Source organism: Falco biarmicus, chromosome 15 (assembly GCF_023638135.1).
Source record: "Falco biarmicus isolate bFalBia1 chromosome 15, bFalBia1.pri, whole genome shotgun sequence".
NCBI lineage: Eukaryota > Metazoa > Chordata > Aves > Falconiformes > Falconidae > Falco > Falco biarmicus.
Genome location: NC_079302.1, coordinates 20,084,148 through 20,103,279, shown reverse-complemented (window position 1 = coordinate 20,103,279; position 19,132 = coordinate 20,084,148). Strand labels below are relative to the sequence as shown.

Below are 19,132 nucleotides of genomic sequence, written 5' to 3'. Positions count from 1 at the left end.
ACTTCAAGTGTTTCACTTGGAATGTTTAGTGTTGGTAATGATATGAGAATTGTTCCTCTGCCGGCAGCTCCTTATTGAACTGCTGGGTGTATAAACATCAAGAGTCTGGGCTGACATGAAGTCCATAAGGTACTTGAGCGTTTACAGGCACAGATGCCATCAACATGAGTGAGCTCCCAGCTGTGATGAGAAGATCACAGCTTGAGGGGTAGCAGCAAAAGGCAGAGAGAGCATGTGCATGTGATGCAGAGCTCTGAAGGCATTACGCACCACGGCGTAGCCTCGGAACCTGAATGACTCAGAACCACCAAATACCCAGAAGGTTTCTAAATTAGTGTCTGAAAGATACTAGATTAGATGCACAGTGAGCTGCAATGTGACACACTGAATCCAGCCCCCTAAGGAATATACAAGGAAGCTTTGTGTTTCTCAGATCACTACAGGATCATAAGCAGCATTCCAAAACCTCAGCACAAGAACTGGTCTGGAGCAAAAGAGTGCTCAAGGAGTGCTCTCACTTCACTCCAAACAAACAGGTCAAGACTAGATGAAAGATGGCATCATTAGTCACACCCAAGACACACAGGCTGTTCTAAGGTATGACAGCTGCACATACCTATCTACAGTTAGTCCTCAACTATGCATTCTGTCATCAGGAATTGTTTGCTGGTGCTATGGACACAAAAATGGGTATGTTTCTGCTTAGCCTATGTCATAAGCCCCAGAAAACCTATTAGTAACTGACCAAAGAGTAAGTAAACATTCCCTCCTTCCCCTTTGTTTTGGTACAAGGTTGGGAGAAGCACTAATCAGAACCTCACGCTATTAATAAGCACAAGTGCTGCCCAGCCTGTTGTGTTTTGGTTTTAGGAGGAGGAAACAGGGAATCCAGCTACTCCTCCTTTTCTATTGTGCTAAGAGAATGCAGCCCAGGCACTCTGAAGAGGATATGACAGACATCACTTTGTGGTCAGGTTTCACAAAAAAGAAAGAAAGAAAGAAAGAAAGAAAAAAAAACAGTAGGAGGAAGGTGTGGTCCGGGTAGAGGGCTTGGAATTACCTAGTGACACCCCCAGTTGTACTGCTGACTAAGTCTTGGAGATTCCCAGATTACTTGACTCTTAATAAGACTATTTATGCCATAATACATACCTAGTTGTTATCCCAAGTGCAGTATTGGTGTAGAGCCAATTCCCCTTTCCTCCCCATGCTGATTTCAGCAGAGATTAGGTCTACCAGGGCTTTGCTGGTATCACTTAATCCAGAACAGTTTAACAAATCATAAGCATCAGTGTAGTTTGTAAGCACAGTATTACAAAAAAAAAGGCCTTCCTGGCTTTGACATGTGCACATTTTAAATCCTCCATGTAACTGTCAAATTGAAAAAATAACGAAGGCTCTAAAAATATTTATGGCAGTTTAGAAAAATGCATTTGTGATTCAAATTAAGGTAGTCTAAACACTAACTAAAAAGCTTTATGTAAGGTACTTGCTAACTAAAAATGATGCATGAAATGTCTAAATAATGCCATTTCAAAAAAAGAGGCAAGTATAAGTCTTCCCTACTTGAATGTTCTCTGTTTCTAGAGACTATTCAGAATGTAGAGCAGTGCATTCAGTCTAGCAGTCATAGTGATACCTGCTACTGAAGTCTGTATTTTCACTTGCCTCTTTAATTTTCCTCAAGAGCCATTCACTGGAACAAAAGTGAAGGCAAAGTTAACTGTTCTCAGCCATTTAGGAGGTATGACTAAAGAGATCTGGTGACTTTAGCTACTGAACCAGTCGCTTCTTTAAGTAAATTAACCCCTAAGAAAACAAGTCAAGAACTAATTCAAAACACAAAGCATGAGTTTATACAGAAATCTGCACAGGGTATCTTTGGAGAAAGGTCTTGTATTGCCGCCTGTATTTGTCCAGCAGCATGGCAATGACACTGTATTCATAGTATCTGAAGGCAATGTGAGACCAGAGTCAATGCAACAGAAGAAAGCACAGACACACTGCCAAATGAGGTGTCAGTAGGTTCACAGCTGCTCCAGGTCTTTCTTCTTGCAAAGGATGCAGATTTCCATTCCAGCTGTCGTAAAAGCAGCAGAGTTGCTGCCTCAATGCTCTTGTCCATCCTAAGCAAGCCCCGCCCCATTAGCTTGTCAGGATGGAAAGCCAGCCAAGGCCTAGAAATGCAGCAGCAGCTTCTTGCTGAGGTATGCCCATGGAAAACACTGTGCAGAACCAATAACTATTTCTTCCACATTAAAATCTTTCCACTAGGCAGACCGATCTAAATGTGCAACATGGCTTCTCACACATAAGAATACTGACTCACGTAATACCAATGCAAGTCATCTACTACACTGAAAACACCGTGCTAAGACTGAATAGGGAAATAAGAAAGTCAAGAGCATCTGCATTTGGAACAGCAGTTTGTACTGGCTGGATTTTAACTGACACATTTGTCACGACAAAACTCTTTCTGGGCACCAGCCTCTTGTCTTCCTTTCCTAACCCTGTCATATACCTGAGAGCTAACTTCTTCTCCGTACATCAACAGAACCCTGTTCAGCTGGGCACTCGTGGCATTGTGATGCACAGTGAATATGGGATATGAATACGTGACAGAAGAGTAGTAATGTATTTATTACCTGTGGCCACTGGCCTCCTGATAATGCCCGCTTAGTTATCTCAGTGACTGTATTCTTCCGTGAATCAGGGTCTTGACGAGAAACTGCTACAGGCTGAAGGGAACTTAAAATTGCTGTGGAAGAGATAAAAATTTTTATTTGTCTTATACTAGTGCTTAGAAAACACAAGGGTTCAAGGCTCTCTTGTAGCAAAACCTTGTTATTACACTAGGAGACAGACTGCACAGCTTTTAGACTACATAGATAACAGTAGTGTTGTTACTGTTCTCACTTTGCAAAATGGGAAGTAAGACACAGAAGATGTACATACGCTGGCAGCTGAGGAGCTTTACAGTAGATATAAACATGCCAAATTCACCCAAACACATTCTACTAATATTGCTGTTGCTTTTCACGGAGCATTTGCACATAATTCTAAGGAAAAGACCTGACTGGGACTCTGCTCATGGGTCACGCTCTGACCTAACTCAAGCAGACTGCAACCAACAAGTAGTCTGAGCCTAGGCTAAGAATTAAAATGTCCCTTTCCAGTTACAAAGCATGCACAGCTTCTGTGGAAATTACAGAAACCTCCCCACCTCATTTAATCAGAAGTCTACATCGGAATGTGTGGACCTATTAAGATGTAATGAGAAACCTGTGGAAGAATTATTTTTGGTGCTTTTAAGAGAAGATCAATATATTATCAGTTTATTTCCTACAAAGACATTTTTCTATGTTGCCTACTGAGTTTAGTTTGGGGTTATTGTACAGCCAGCAGAAAGCCTACAGCTGATTCTAGCAATAATGCAAATGGAGATTCTTTTTGTGCCAAAAGGAGAAGAAAATAAATGCATGAGTCATCTGATCTTTTCCATTTTCTGCATTTCCTTTTTGAGTAACTTCTCTTTCATTCTTTCCTGGTTTGACTCCCATTAAAAAAAAATAATCCCTAAGAGTGCCTGCAAGTTTAAGCTTATAAATATGTTTTTTTCCAGACTACTGTAGTTTGGGTATGTTCTGAAATAACCTTCACTAACCTGTGTTCTACATTTGTGGTCCACACTGCTGGAAGACAGCAGTTGAACAGATTTATCAAGCTACCTACTGGGAGAATTTTACAAGAAAGCTTCTAGCCTGAGCAGTTACAAAACATGCTTTCAGTATAAAGTAAATTTAAAGTGATATTATATTTCATATCTGAAAAGAAATAGCATACTTTTAGACATTTTGACCAGTTCAGAAAGATAACTTGTTACAGGGATTTCACTGGAAACGATCTGTCAATATCTTTGGAACCTAAGGATTTAAAAAAGTCTGCCCCCACATCACTTTCAGAGATAAGGTTTTTGTTCTCATGTCAAATTGCTGGCTTCTAATATTTTATTTTTTCATAAATACTTACTGCCAAATACTGGAGTTGACAGGTTCTCTGCTCTAGACACTACCGATGGCATTCCAGTTAGCGCAGTAATAATGGCATCAAAAAAGCTTGAATGAGGAGCTGCAACAAAGATTGGGGCTTCCAGCAGATTTGCTACTTTCCCTTTTACTTTAACTTGGAAACCCATTACGAAGAACAAGGTACGAGTCAGGCATGAGAGAGCTGTCTGGATCATCCCCCTTGTAAACAGAAACACAAAAGTATCACCCATTTTACAGTTAGTATTTCTTTTGTACTTGAGAAGAAAAGCCCATAAAATATTTCCCAGATCTCACCAGCGCTGGGGCCAGGCACAGGGTAGCAATACTACTCACTAAAGGGGCAGAAGCAGAAGTAGGGAAGGGGGGGTACACCACCTTTTCATGTTGAAACCAGATTATAATTTTAGCGATAAGGCAAAGTACAGCACCTCGCTAAACTCTCCTCCCAGGTATGCCATTTCTCCTGCCGTATTTTATAGCATTGCAGCATAACACTATTGCAAGGGGAGGGCAAGTAATTAGCAGATTCGGTGTCCTTTTTGTAAGAACTTCCGTAACTGATATTGTTCTTTTACTATCAGTTTTAAACAAGATTAAATGACAGTGTTCCCTTACTGGAACATGTGCCCTTCATGGGACTCTCCGTAATCTCTCAGCCTCGTTAGAACTCACTTCCCGCGTCTCCTCCTCCCACATGCAGCTGCAGTGCATCGCAGCTAGAAGGGAACTTCATTACTCTGAGGTCAGAAGCTGAGCAACTGAAACCCAGAACCCACAGAGGCAGCTGTAAAGTACTCCTTCAAGGGCAACATAGCTAAAAGAGGAGCTGTCAAAGCTAATTTTGTTATGAATTACAGCATACCAGGAATGACAGGCTACACAGAAACTCAGCCTATATAACATTACCAAATACTTTTCTCAATTAGTTTCTTTTCTCAAATATCGCTATCAGTGTTATTACTGAAGTAATTCCTGACTTACAAATAGTCTGTAAAGATTTTAATACAGATTTGTTTTAGCCTCAACACAATTGAAAACATACTTACTTGAAAAGCTCCACTACTGTTGTAAAATACACTCATCAAAAAGTTGCTTCACCTAAATGGGTAAAACTAAGATTTGACTGAGGATTCCTTGTTAATCAAAAGAAGGAAAGGGAAGGGGCAGGGGCAGCTTTAGACCCTTGCTTTGTGTTATTAAAAAAAAATATCCACAAGTATTGGTCACTTTTTACCTTCTCCATCCTTTTAGCGGCACAGATCCTTTTCCAGGGTGACGGAAAGTTGCAATTGATGCAAACAACCATGCTAGCAGTACAATAAACGCAATGCATATGGCACGGAGGGGTAGCAAAATAATCCCCTGAAGAACAATCTGGAAACACAGAGAGGGAAAATCTTAAGAAATGGTATTGGCAGGAATGACACTGATATCCATGTAGTTCCATTATATGGACTTTCAAATACTAACATTACTGCTATGTGATTTAGCAAGAAAAGCATTAATGATTCCAGTGTTCGCATGGGAAGTCAGTCATTCACAGCATTTTGTTTTCACTTTTGGGTTCCCATTTCAAGTAGAACTGGCACATCTGAGTATTGGAGTTTGTGGCTTCGATGTTGTTAGACAGAGGTGTTAAACGGAGTAGCTGCCTTTAATTTATACTTACTTGCAGCACACAGCCAGCTCAGATGAGTCTGCCCAGCTGATACCCGTCTCCACTACGGAGCCTTCTGTCACTAGCTGTCTGTCTAGAAGCCAAGTGGAATTGTTAAGATGACTAAAATACACTCTTGCCCTTTCACAATGACAAATCTTGTGTTGAGTCACACTATTGCTGCAAGTGATCCTCACTACTACTGCTTGGAGTAGTGCACTGGCAACACAACTTCCTTTCCCCTCGCTGGGACTTAAGCAAAATGGACCTGTGGTTTAAAGCAAAGGTTCAGACCTTACAGTGCTGTTGAAGCTGCTTGGCTCATTGCCTTTGGAAGTGGTTTGCTCACCGCCCGCTGTAAACGTACAGCAGAACCCTTATGATTATGGAGATTAACTTGTTGCCTCCTGTTTGAAGCATCTTGGATATTAAGCTCTGTGTGCTAGGACCTCCTTGAATTTTTCAGAATAAACTGAGAAAGCTTAGTTCCCTTTCCTTCCCGCAATCAGAAAATTGTTAGTAACTTGCTTTAACTAGTAAACAAAATAAGCTATTGAGAGAGTTCTGCTATGGTCATAGACGACCAGGCTAGATAACAAAACCAGCATAAAACAGATCCAAGCCCATTCACCACTTCTTCAGTTAGTTATTCATGTGTGTTTGTAAGGGGAGAGGAGGGAAGGAGAAACACGTAACGCACCCTGGTTGTAAATAATCCTCAAAAATCATCCCCAGCCACGCCTAAGCAATTTTCAGTTTGCATTTTTTTGGTGCACGGCTCCAGCGAAGAGGTATACCCGCACCAGATTGTTAACAGGCAGCTGTGGGGCAGGGCAGGGAAGGAAGAAACCACCCTAGTAAATTAGGTTAGAAACTGTATCCTGAAGGTTGGCCTTTGTGGTGCAATACAGCGCTGCGCAGACTGAGCAAGCACGGGTTATGGGAGGAAGGTGAGCTGTGTCAGAATGCGGAAGTCAGAGCACAGCATTCCTGGTAAACTAGTAAACGGTTCAATTCCTTTTGGCACCTAATCCAGCTCAGCTACCACTCACTGATGAGGATCAGCTCTGTGCACACAGAACTATATACACCCAAGCAGAATTATGAGAAGTTATTTTCTTTTAATTTTACTTGGGCTATGTTTCTAAAAATCCGTCAAAACCTACAGAAGAGTGCATCGCTGGCCACACGACTGACAGCTCCACCGGTTCAGAAGGATGGTAGAAGTTACTGAAATAGAGTTATGCTAGTTTAACTTATGCTTGTGAGCGTATGTTTCTTATGCTTTACTATCTTTTAAGAAAATCTACAACAACAGTGTTCCTCTCTCAAAATTAGCCTTTTTATTCAGCAAGGCTTTTAATAAATAATTTTTTAAAATATTTTTTTATTAAATAAAAAAATTTAAAAAATTTAAAAAATTAAAAAATAATTTAAAAAATAAATTAAAAATAATAAATAAATAAATACTTTAAAAAATAATTTTACAGAATAGGCTGCAACTTGCATACTTGAATTATGATTATTAAACACCACAGTGGATTTTAATTTACCTCTTTCCTTTAAGAAGGAACAGGTGTGTGTAGTACATTTGGAATATAAGCATCTTTGAGTATCATTTATTCAATTCTTCAATATAGTAAGTTGGTTATAATTTTCCTTTCATCAACACAATCTTTTCTCATGCCACCAAATTCCTTCCATCTTCACATAACGTCCTTTTACTGTTCTCTTGTCAATAGCGAGGAGAGGCTCTGGCCTCTGGCTCTAAACCCTGTGATACTGACAAGGATTAACAGGAATTGCGAGCCTTCAGGACTCTGTTCTGTGTTACAAAAGGCACAGTGACAACAGACCAAACATGACAGTGAACACACGGTGTAAATTAGTATAAGCACGAGGCGCAGTCGCATGGTGTTGACGCTTATGTTCTGTAAGCGCTGCCGTATGTTTCCAGGAGAGAGCTGAACATTCAGGTATGATTATTTCCTTCTTTTATATAAAATTTGTATGTACCTAGCTATGGAATTTTAACCTTAACTTCATGGACAGCAGGAAAAGCACTGCTCTGGATCACAGAAAAGCATTTAGTAGCTGGGTATGAGAGATTTGGACTTGGAGATCTATCGCTGCCACTTTCTTTGGTGCCAGTCATGGCAAAAGTTAAACCAAGATGCCTCCTTGGTTGTCTCCCAAAATCATCTGTCTCTCTTTTTTCTCCATATGCATCCTCTTGTGCTATGATCTATAGTCCCAGTTCAACATTTCAGCTGCATTCAGTTATCCAGAATGGGCAACATAAGCATAAATCTGTGTTTTGACTTAAAATAACTTTTCTTTATGAAAAAACCTCTATATATGCACTGACCTACAATGGAAAATAAAGGATGCAATAGTAAAAGGAAAACAATCTCTTCCTCAAAACTTTAATAAATTCATTAATCTATTTTAGGCAGATGCGCAGGTGGTACTGATTTGCTGATGCAAGCTGTTGGCTTTCTAGGTCATTGTGTAATGAGGCAGAGTTGATTTCTGCTCCATCAGCTGCAGAGTAGGGTAAGAAAAGGACACTAAAGAGAAAGGTCAAGGCATGCCAGAAAAGTATAGGAGAAAAACATACAGAAGAAAATACAGGTTTAAAGTTTAGTAACTGCTAAGTAGGATCAGAGCCGCTCTAGCTTCTGTATACAGTAATCCTGAAGATAGAATTATTCTGAGTCATCCAAAGAACCTTTTCCCGTATTTGGAACCCCCTGCATACTTTCTACTTCACGTATCTGCAACAACTGCATAGCAGGTCACTGCAGAGTTGCAGACACCTGCAGTAGTCCTTGCAGTCCAGGTCACACTCCCACAGCTGACTGACGCGTCAGAAACCGGGGATGGGGAAAAGCAGGTCTACCAGAAAGCCACATAATTCAGTTTGAAATTTTGTTCAACTTCGGCTACTGACGAGTTACCTAGGAAGCAGCAGAAGAGCAGGCTGGGAATCAGGATGAAGCCCAACTCCTACTGAACTCCTCTGACATCCGAAAACGCAATCATGCCTAGCAAGGCAGGGTCTTCCGTGAGCACCCAGAGTACATCACACCTCTGCCAGGCAGTCTAGCTACTTGCTTCCAAGTACAAGGTTTAAAATTACTCTTTTAGAGTGCTGGTTGTGCTATTACGTAGTTCACCATTACATAAATCCACTGAGCATCTCTTCTGAATTAAGTGCAATCTAGCAATGACTTAACTAGTATTTGTGCTTTACAGTTGCAGGTCAGAAGTTAGGAGTGCATCTGAGCCATCAGGATGAACAGAATTAAAATTAAAAAAACTCCCAACAATGAATTTCAGCCAGCTTCAGTCAGAGGATGGAAACCAGAAGTATTTGAACAACTGTTTTAAAATCTTGTTTGGCACATGCAGATGGTTAGCACAGAACAACTGATCCTTGTTTTGCACATTCTAAAGAAGGACAAAAATCTCCTTGGCTGGTAAACTGTTAGCAATACAAGGACTGGTAAAAAACTGTAGAATCTTCTCACTCCACTGTTCATTCTGGCTACGCTCTGTTTTTGTATCTGAAGCTGAACGGAAATGCAAACAGATAGCCTGTCTCACTTTCAAGCCCCATTCATCAAGGGACAGCAACCTTTACATTCAAGGAGCTCACCACCATAGGAAAACCCAGCTTTCCCAAGCTTCTCCAAGAGCTTTGGGCTCTTAGAGAGAGTTTTGAAATTTTGTGTTTTAATTAGAGTATGTTAAAGGAATAGTATAGAATAGGGGGAATATAACAAAACGATCCCTTAACGTGCAGGAATAGAGATACACTACGCTTGATTTAAATGGAAAGGAAAGGGACACTTCTCTTTTTTGAGGTTCATAGTAACACTCTCTGGTAAGGCTTTTATTCCCAGCTGGTCCGATACGCAGTGCTGGGCAAGAGAGGAGCAGACATTTACAAGACAAAGCAGACAGTAGGAAGTATCCTAGTCTCTATGACATACAGACATAAAAAGAACAGAAAGGACCAACAAGCAATACAAAAAGGTTGTGTCTTTCTGCTTCAGAATTGTGTGACTACTGCAGTTTTGCTTCATAGCTCACTAGGATCGGGCCCTGAGCCAGCCGGGTGCATTGTGGAGTTACGTGTGGAGTGTATCTTGCTTTAAGACATACCATGTTTTTCATCCCTTCCTCCTGAAGGAAAAAAAAAAAGTAGGATATATTTATTATAGCTACAATAGTAACTGTAGCTTAAAACTGCAAGCTTTTGAAAATTGTCTGTACATCCTCTAGAAAGAACAGCCAGTACAGAAAGCTGTCCATTTCTGGAACTTCATTAAGAAACTGGTTTCTTTACCTGGGGGGTTCATGCCTACAGCTACTGATTCAGATGTATTTGAAATGCGTTTCAGGCTGCTAGTAAAACACAGGGGATAAAAGGATTTGAAATTGTTTTCCAGGTTTCTCACATTTCCTCCACCCAGCGACCTTCAGGGCAAACACTGTTTATAACTTGAGGAAGGGCTATATGAAACATAAAATATTTAGTTGCACATCAGCCTCAGATATTTTTAACAATCGGCAGAAAATGCTGCAGGTTCACCTACACACTGACATCCTCACTGTCCTTACTGAGATGTCACTTCATATTTGGTTCATCAGCTCAATTTTTAAAGAGAATGGTTTTAAAACTTAAGAGACCAGAAATACTGTTTGCTCTCTTAAAAGTACCCTGTAAGTCCTGTATGTGCTTGTACAGCTGTACTGGAGCAGCATTCAGCTCAGAAGCCTAATTCAGTTCAACCCAGTGGCACCAGTCCATAACCTGGTGAAACTGGGGATACCTTTTCTGTTGTCCACACTGAACAGGGAACCAAGAGATTAACCCCCCATGCCCACCCCAGGCTTAAAATCAGCCTAAAGTGAGTTAAGCATCTGAAACAGGATTACTGTAAAAAGTTTTTTTCTTTTTTAGCTTAGCATATCAGAGAGAAGTTATCGTCATTTTCACTCTAGAGCCGAGGCATCTGACATGATGGATACACGGACTTGATTCAAGCAGGATGCAAAGTGGAGTGGAACAGGACTCCTGTTCCTTTTATCGTGCAAACCTTTTCAAAAGCTTGCTGCAAATCTTGCATTAGAAGTTTAAGTTTGAAGTCAGTAAGAAGCCTAGCAAGCATGCGGTTTGTGCACTCTGAGGAGCGATGGGTTGAAGAACTTAATTTCAAAAACTGTGACTTTTTCACGCTGAACACCACCTGCACCTTTGCGTTCACTGTTTACATAACCTATTAATTTTCCTCTCTCTTATCTCTAGACTAGATCAGGAAGCGGGCTACGCGCACTTGGGGAGGAAGGATTCTTCCTAGGTGCCTTTTCCCTGGAAAAGCCAGGCGCTGCACACGTTTGACTGGGGTCTGCGTTGCCGCTGCCCCTGCGCGCCGGCTGTAAGCGCGGTGCTGCGGCGGGGCCGGCCTGGCAGCCCGCGGCGGGCGGCAATTTCGAACGGCGTTTGGTCACACGGCCGCCGTCTCCCACGGGAAGAGGGCCCCCGCTGACACCCCCGCCCCCCGCAGCGGTGCCAGACCCCTGGTTCGGAGCGGCGCAAGCGACGCCGGTCAGACCAGCGGGAAGCAGGCGGCTCCCGGCGCAGCAGCGCTGAGGGTGCCCCCCCGCGCCGCCTCGGCCCCGCCGCACCGCTGCGCATCGCAGCACCGGGCAGCCCCGCTGGGCCGGCCCCGGGCCCTCGCACGGCCGCGCCGCCAGCCTTACCCGCAGCTTGTCCCCGGCGCTCAGGCGCCCCGGGTGGACGAAGGGGTTGCGGACGGTGGGCGGGCAGAAGGAGTGCTGCCTGGGCAGCGGCAGCACCCGCGGCGCCATGCTCCGCTGCGCGCCGCCGCCCCGGGCGATTGCGCATGAGCTGCCGGCGGAGCCCGCGGCACCTCGGCCCGGCGCGGCGCGGCCCGGCCGGCCCTGCCCACCGCGGGGAGCCCCGCCTCGGGGCAGGCCCCTGGGGGCTGCGGGCCCGCCGGCCCGGCCCCGCCGCCGCGGGTCGCCCGGGGAGACGGCGCTGGGGCGGGCGCAGCCCGGGGGAGTGCCGCGGTCGGCCCGCTGCCGTGTCAGGCAGCCCCGGGGCCCCGGCCGCCCGCTCTGCCCCCGCGGCTGCTGCGCTGACCGCAGCCGCGTACGGCTCCCACGGGCACCGCAGCGCCGGCCGCCGGGGGGGTGCTGGGCTACCGGGGGGGTGCTGGGCTACCGGGGGGTGCTGGCCCTGGGCTACTGGGGTGGTGCTGGGGTCCCGGGGTGGTGCTGGGGTACTGAGATGGTGCTGGCCCTGGGGTACCGGGGTGGTGCTGGGGTCCCGGGGTGGTGCTGGCCGTGGGCTACCGGGATGGTGCTGGGGTGCTGAGGTGGTGCTGACCATGGGGTACCGCAGCCGCCTTGTTGGCAGGCACCGAGTTCTTAGGACCAACGTGGTCTGTTACCTGAGAGAGAAAAGCGGCAAACACCACAGCTGAAGTCGATTTTAGGAGAAGGATGTGTTTCCACCCCTGCAGAAGGCTGATACGGAGATACCGGTCTTGAGTTGGTGAGGTGTAGAGATCCACTGCAGCGTTCTGTACGCGGGGCTGGCGTGGGATCTCTTCCCACAGGATGCGGCAGGAGGTGCCCCGCAGGGCCAGCCGCAGCTCGGGCAGGTAGCCCACGGGCCGCTCGGGCCGCTCAGGCTGAGGTGTGCTGTAAAGCACCCCGTGCTCCTGTGCCTCCACCAGGCAGGTGCCTTCCGACACAAATGCCGCCACTGCTGCAAGGTTTCTGCCTGACCATGTGTAGGAAACGTGCTTGTCGGTTCTCGTGGCAATCTGCTACAGCAGTAGGGGTGAGCCAGGGTCTGCACAGAGAGCACTTGCTGGCTGGTAGCCTCTTACATGCCATTAGTACAGACACTTTGTTTTGTTTTGGTGCTTTTCCCTTTCTGCTAGCTTTCCTTCACACACAAATACTGGTACTTCTTAACATCAATCTCTATGTTGCTGGCCTGTTCGTGTTGCTCTAACAAAAATAATTATGAATGTCTCATAGTTCAGTCCCCAGTTTGACGTGACTGCTGCCACAAAGATATCATTAGCATTAATAAAATTTAATTATTCTCAAATTATTATTTGTGTTTTGTAACTGCAGGTGCTTAAGTAGTAATCATAATGTTATATTAGGGCTAACTGAAGCCCGTCTATAATGGAAGCTTGATGAGTGTAGGATTTCCCTTGGCTGGTTTCCAGGGTCTCCCTGTGGTTGCCAGTCCTTGCAACCAGCACTGGGCTCTGAAAAACCCGAGAGCTGCGTACAAACCAGCTCAGCGCAACTGTCAAAGTAAGGCTGGGGGGAACTCCAGAGGAGAGGGACCAGTTCTACCTCTATCATTCTCGACAGATAATTGTACAAGCTCTTCTTAAAACCCCATGACTTCCCTGGCTGATCCGTTCCACCACTTCTCTGATAATATCTTGAAATTATTTTTTTTTTAATCTGAGCGTAGTCTTTGTCATTGCAACTTCTATCCATTCTCTGTGGATGCAAGAACTGTTCACTTTCCTCTTCGCAGCTACTTTTTGCACACCTGTGTAGTGCTATGGTTTTCACAAGCTTTCAGTAGACTAAGCAATGTAGTATTTTTTTGTAGTAGGTTTTCTTTCCCAGGTCATCAGTTTCTAGGTATCTGAGCATTCTTAATGCCTTCCTCTGGTCTTTCTCCTGTAAGTTCACACCTTTTTGGAAAGTACCCAGACTGGAAATACTACTCCCTAGGAGGGCTGACCAGTGCTACCGAGTGGGTGGGAAGGATTAGTTGGTGTCTAACACGTAATACTTGTATATCCCTATAGAGTGTCTAGCTTTATGTCATTAGCCTGACCCCATGACTCACACTGTGATACACACTACAGAGTTCTAAGAAACACTGCATTTGTCCTTATAGTGATAGTGATCTTACCTCTAGAACTGGGAAATACTAAAACATCTGGCTTTGTAGATGTGGTTTTTTGTTATGTAGAAGAATGTTTCTGGTGACTTGTATATTTGTTAAAAACAATTATATTGATTAAAAATATTTTACTCTTCTAAGGCTGATTAGCTGTAGCAACATCAAAAAGGCTTAACATCACAGACACCAAAATACAAACACAGTGTGAAAAAAAATTGTAAACACATGAGAAGGTGCAATCATATGTAATTCTTTGGCTAAATTGGTGTCAGCGTCTCTTTTGAATAACAATGCCTCTTTAGTTTGTGAATCTATGGTAAAATGAATCTTTATCAATGGTCCACTAACATAAAACACCGTGAAGCTTTTGTGAAACTGATACTTGGAATCACCTCGATATCTTTTCTTTCACCAGAAGGTGCATATGGTGCTAGAGTTGGGCATTGAGGGAACAGTACCATTAGCTTGCTACTGATTATTTTGCTAGGTTGAAGCTACAGCTTCAGTTCCGTAGATCACTAGGAGGATGTATGCTTTCCCTGAAGAGCTTTACCCTACATTGTCTTGATTCTGCCTAGAAACTGTAAGAAAAGTGGCTCTGGAGCAGGTGTAGCTTCCGTATACCATCCAAGTGAATCATATTAGTGCTACATGAAACCCAGTAAGCATTTCCATGGTGTAAAACAGGGATTCTTCTCTCATATAAACAAAGCTTTTTAAAAGTCTTTGGAGCTTTACAGTTTTTAATATAAATTGTGTGTACAGTTTAAATTGGACTAAGATCTTCACCTCATCATAGCTGTCTTTGGGACAGTTTAGTTTCTCTTCCTGGCATTTGTAAAAATATATTCCAACAGATCTTCTTATCATAAAGATTTTAATAAAGCTATAGTGATTTCAAAGTAATTCAAGTATATATTAATTCTATAAAATGTAGTGTAGACAAAATCATATACTGCAGAATATTAAATCCTTCAAACATTTTTAAAAAAAATCTTCTGTCAGTAATTCCTGATCTGAATCAGAAGCTACAAGAAGTTGCCCTTTTTTAGTATTTCCCTATTTAATTACTCCAATTAAGACTGTTGTCTTACCTTTATAAAACATGCTCACAAAGGCATTTTTTAATACAGAAATTGAAAACCTGCTTTGTGTTTGAATTGCTCCCCGCTTGCATGTGACAAGAAGCCGCCATCTCCTGGCCACAGTCGCGTACCACTGCTGCTCGGAAAGGGCAGCATCTAACTGTTCGTAAGAGAAACAGCCACCTTTCCTCAAGGACTACCAACAAAACTTCATGCGAAGTACCATTCTGATTTTCCTGTTTCTTTCTGCGATATTAAATGTGAACTACTTGGGCAAACCGGGTATGAGAACAGAAGTAGATTGCCAATGTGTTTCCATTGTCAATTTGACTTCTTTCTTCCCAGACCATGGTCCCCCAACGCCAGTTCAGCCTCTGCTTGCCCCCTGGCCCAATGCTGACTAATGCCTTGCAAGAGGCCATCTGGATGCAGCTGCCAGCATGCTCTCTCCAGGGACCAGTGCAGCTGAAAAATGTAACGGGAGTCACATCAAGTTTGTCTTTCTCCACCTGGGACAGTCTGACAGCATTATCCCGGTAAGCCATATATCCTCAAAGGTTTTTGTGCTTTGGCCGTCCAACATACAGTCTCCGTGTCACGCTACGTAAATGGTACCGTGGCAGGCTGCCACAGGTATTTTGAACTAAAAAATCAGAAATATTTTCAATATTTGTATTTCAGAATCAGAAAGGCATTGTGTGAGGCTTCGAGGTGATACAGGCTTAGCACTAAGCAGTGTGAACATACTTGTCTCCTTGATGAATTCTACAGGGATAAGCGTGGCCTGTTGTGCAGGTGGTATCAGCTGCAGTAGTAGACAAAATACTTTCTGTACTGAAGAGGGATTAGAATCACCCTGTACTGTTTCAAGATTTGTGCTGATAAAGGACAAATTAAATGGCAGACCTCAGGGGGAAAAAAAAAAGATCTGATTATAGATGGTAACAGAAACAAGCATTACTTAACAGTCTTTAGAATATCTTTTCAGCTTTAAGTAAAAAATGCCATCCATGGGAATGTTCAACGGGCTGGATAACACATGGAGTAATTCATTAGGGATACATCAATCAATTTCAGTCTCCTGGGAATCTAGCTCTACGTATCCCTCAGTAGAATTTATTGTTCTAGTGTGATTTCAAGTAAGAAAAGCAGTTCTGAGCTGTTCATTTCCCAGTGCTCAGGTACTTGTGGACTGGAGGATGCGCTGACTGGCATACGTGTATCCATCCAAGCAGGCACACATGCACGCACGCATGTATACACAAACCCAGACAGGTGCACAGATACATGTATCTTGGAGTTTTTATTTAACGTTAATTAGAACTGAGACACCCCTAAAGCTAAGCTTTCTCCTGAGTATTCCTAGATGTTTCCGCTTACAGAAATTCCTTTCTCTGCCTTTCCCTTCTTCCCTAAATGCTAGACTTTCTGTGCTACTGTTATAACCTTTTTATTGGTGCGCATAGGGCTCACCCAGTGTTTGCTTGCTAAGTTTCCATTGGAGAGTTGCTTCTAGCTGTTTTCATCCCAGGGAAGCTGGTGTCCCCAGTCTGTTAAGTGTGAGAATCCAGCCCATAGGTACAGGTAAAATAGTCTCAGAATATGTCCTAGGATGCTGCACCAAAGAGAGGAACCTCATGCTAAGAGCTCCCTGAAGCTTATTCTGCTGAATTCCTTGCTCTTTGTGCTGCTTGATGGACAGAAGGTAAGTAAAATCAGAGGCAAGAACCTAGTCACTTCAGTTGGCAAGTCATACCTGGTAGTGACTCCGCAAAGGGAGGCACTTAAGTAAACGCTTAGCTTGCATGTTGTTGGTCCCAGTGGGGTACGTAGGACTTGTGTTAGATTTTTGGTCCTAGACAGGCAGATAGATTGCTGAGCTAGCTCTGTTACCAAATTAGGGGAAAGCAACATTGGGTCTTGCTGATGCTGAGTGAAAATAAAGGTAGTATTATCTCAGGGAATCCATTGGGTATGTCCCCTTGGAGAATCCTCCTTCCTCACCTGAGCTGGCTGTAGAACTGGACAACTTGACAAAAATTTTTCTTCTGTTTCTCTGGGTAAGGAAAGCTCTAGACTGATGATGGGGGATCTCCAACTCCCAGTGCTCCCAAACTGGCACCTTCCCTGATTATTGAATTCACTTGAAAACAAAAGAAAAAAGTAGATTTACAAGAAGAAGAGAGACTCCAGTGATTTGTGTGAGAACAAGATATAAAATTAACTGGTTTTTTTTCCCTTTGAACTGAACCCAGGAGCCTCAGTAAAGTTTACCCTATTTAAAGCATTAATTAGGGAGCTGACTATACATAAAGATAAAACAGAACTCTTAAAGAAGTCTCCAGGGACTCCAAAAAACCCAGTTTTGTCTACATGAGGCAAAAGAATTTTAATTAGAAGCAACTGAATTGAAGTGAACTGATATGAGCAACAAAAAGAGAATTTATCCCACAATGTATTCAGGGAACATAATTGAATGTTCATTAGCTAAGAGTTATATACTGACTGTTAATGAGCAGAAATGAATATGTATTATTTCTTATTAAGCTGGAAATGTATGGAACTAATTGCATTTAAATATAGTAGCTATAAAGCTGTGTTTATTAAGAGTCACTACTAAGAACAGGAAAGACATAGGTGAATTTGTATTCTTTACTGCAGTATCATTTTAAATATTTATTATGCTAAGTGGTATTAATACATAGCTTTTCTTGGAAATGGTTGTTACGTTGTGCTAGTAGGACTGGGTGATGCCTTCATTTGGATAGGATTTATGCTTTGTTTATTATAAATTAGAGAAAGCAGCATAACCAAGACAGAAGCTGTTGGATTACTGTTGGTACTTCTTGCTTCTCATAATGAGGGTCCTCTGGCATCCATGATCCAATGGCACTTGGCTTCTTGGTACTATGGCTTGATAATAATTATCTCAGGAGAGAGTTTTGGCAAGATTTCTTTGTTGGAGAGGTACAGGAGAAAGCCATCTTGTTACTACATGTGGCAACAGAAGAACAGAATTCGTTTGTATTACGCGGTGGGTGTGCTGCGTGTGCACCCAGGAAGGGTCCGTGCCTGCCGGGGAAAGCCTACCATTATGGGATAGACTGAGCCTGAGAGGAAGCTGGTAGGGGCAGTGGCCACTGTGTCTTATGAGGGGACACTGAGAAGCGTGTGGCAGTAAGCAATCACGGGTTTGTTTAGGTTGGAAGGGTTCTCTTAAGAACATTTAGTCCAGCCCCCCCAGATGTAGGCAAAGGTGCGTGAAGGGGGGCAAAGCAGAGGGAAGGGATGACATCGCTGCCAGCAAGGCGTGGAATGGAGACGCTGGTGCCCAGCAGCTGGGGCTGGCCCTTGCTCCCTCTCATCGTCGGAGTTTTGCGCGATGAGGGGTGGTGGCTTTGCCTGAATGTTTTAATGCATTTACTATGATTTCAGTGGTCTCTTGCGAAAAGAGAGGGACAGTAGAAGGAGAGTTAGAAGGAAAGGAGCAGCAATACCCTGAGCGGGTGCAGAGCAGCAGAGGAGAAAGAAATGCCACGAAGAGGCGTTTCTAGTTCCACTGATGGCTTCTCAGCGTTGAGTTAGCCTGGAGCGGCTGTGGAGTGCTGGACCAAGACACACCTAGTCTTGACTCTGGGAGCTGCATGAGGGCCTGCAAACAAAATTGGACTTAGACCCATGATTATTCATTGCAGCTGAAAGGCCACCTCTTCTCCTGCATGGCAAAAATAGCTGTTTTCATCCTCCTGCTCTCTTTGAAATTAGAGGATATTTTGGGACTGCAATCAGGGAGGGTTTGCACACCTTTGAGCTAGTCTCTGACATTTGACATCAGTGCTCTAGGCAGTGATTTTGTGAAATTTAAATTGCTGTCTTCCTGCTTAAATGGAAAAAACCCCCTTGTTTGCTCTGATTTGAATTTGAATTATTTTTAATTTTGCCGTTTATCCTTTTCTGACAAAATTCTCACAGATTATTACAGTAACCATCGGTTCTTCCTTTAGTAATCCAAATGTATGTTTATTAATTGTGCAGATAGATATATTTTTACTACAGGATTCTTCAGTAGCAGTAACAGCTGTGTGTTCATTTTTGGAAAGAGTGCAACTTTTTTTCCTGTTCACAAGAGGGCGATAAATCCCCAGTCATCTTTATGCAGCCTCTATACTAAGTGATCAGTGCATTACTGCAAAATGTCAGAAAAAGCAGCTTGCTGTCAGATAACTATATATATATATATATATATACACACACACACTGATCTGTGTAAAATATTGTGACTCCTTTTGTTTTATGGGAAGTTTAGGCTAGGCTCTGTTCATTTCGTGCCGCTGTAGATCCTATTGTCAATAGAAACTAG

General features: G+C 43.4%; 1 protein-coding gene and 1 long non-coding RNA gene across 6 annotated transcripts in view; one reads left to right on the top strand and one right to left on the bottom strand.

The window, feature by feature from the left end:
- LPCAT2 (lysophosphatidylcholine acyltransferase 2) overlaps positions 1-11,667 on the bottom strand; it is a 32,776-nt gene extending 21,109 nt beyond the window's left edge. Inside the window, exons 1-5 of one of the 3 annotated variants that reach the window (XM_056360511.1) lie at positions 11,479-11,667; positions 9,877-9,897; positions 5,284-5,423; positions 4,030-4,247; positions 2,646-2,758 (exon numbers count right to left, since the gene is read on the bottom strand). In XM_056360511.1, the coding sequence (XP_056216486.1) occupies positions 2,646-2,758; positions 4,030-4,247; positions 5,284-5,423; positions 9,877-9,897; positions 11,479-11,586 (600 nt within the window). In that variant the 5' untranslated portion in view covers positions 11,587-11,667. Of the gene's footprint in view, positions 1-2,645; positions 2,759-4,029; positions 4,248-5,283; positions 5,424-5,718; positions 5,801-9,876; positions 9,898-11,478 lie in introns of all 3 variants that reach the window. The other 2 variants (XM_056360513.1, XM_056360512.1) reach the window with 2 other exon arrangements.
- LOC130159186 (uncharacterized) overlaps positions 1-19,132 on the top strand; it is a 750,763-nt gene that overhangs the window by 161,359 nt on the left and 570,272 nt on the right. For all 3 annotated transcript variants that reach the window (XR_008825651.1, XR_008825652.1, XR_008825650.1), the window contains exon 3: positions 15,118-15,308. This is a non-coding gene — a long non-coding RNA (uncharacterized LOC130159186). The remainder of the gene's footprint in view (positions 1-15,117; positions 15,309-19,132) is intronic.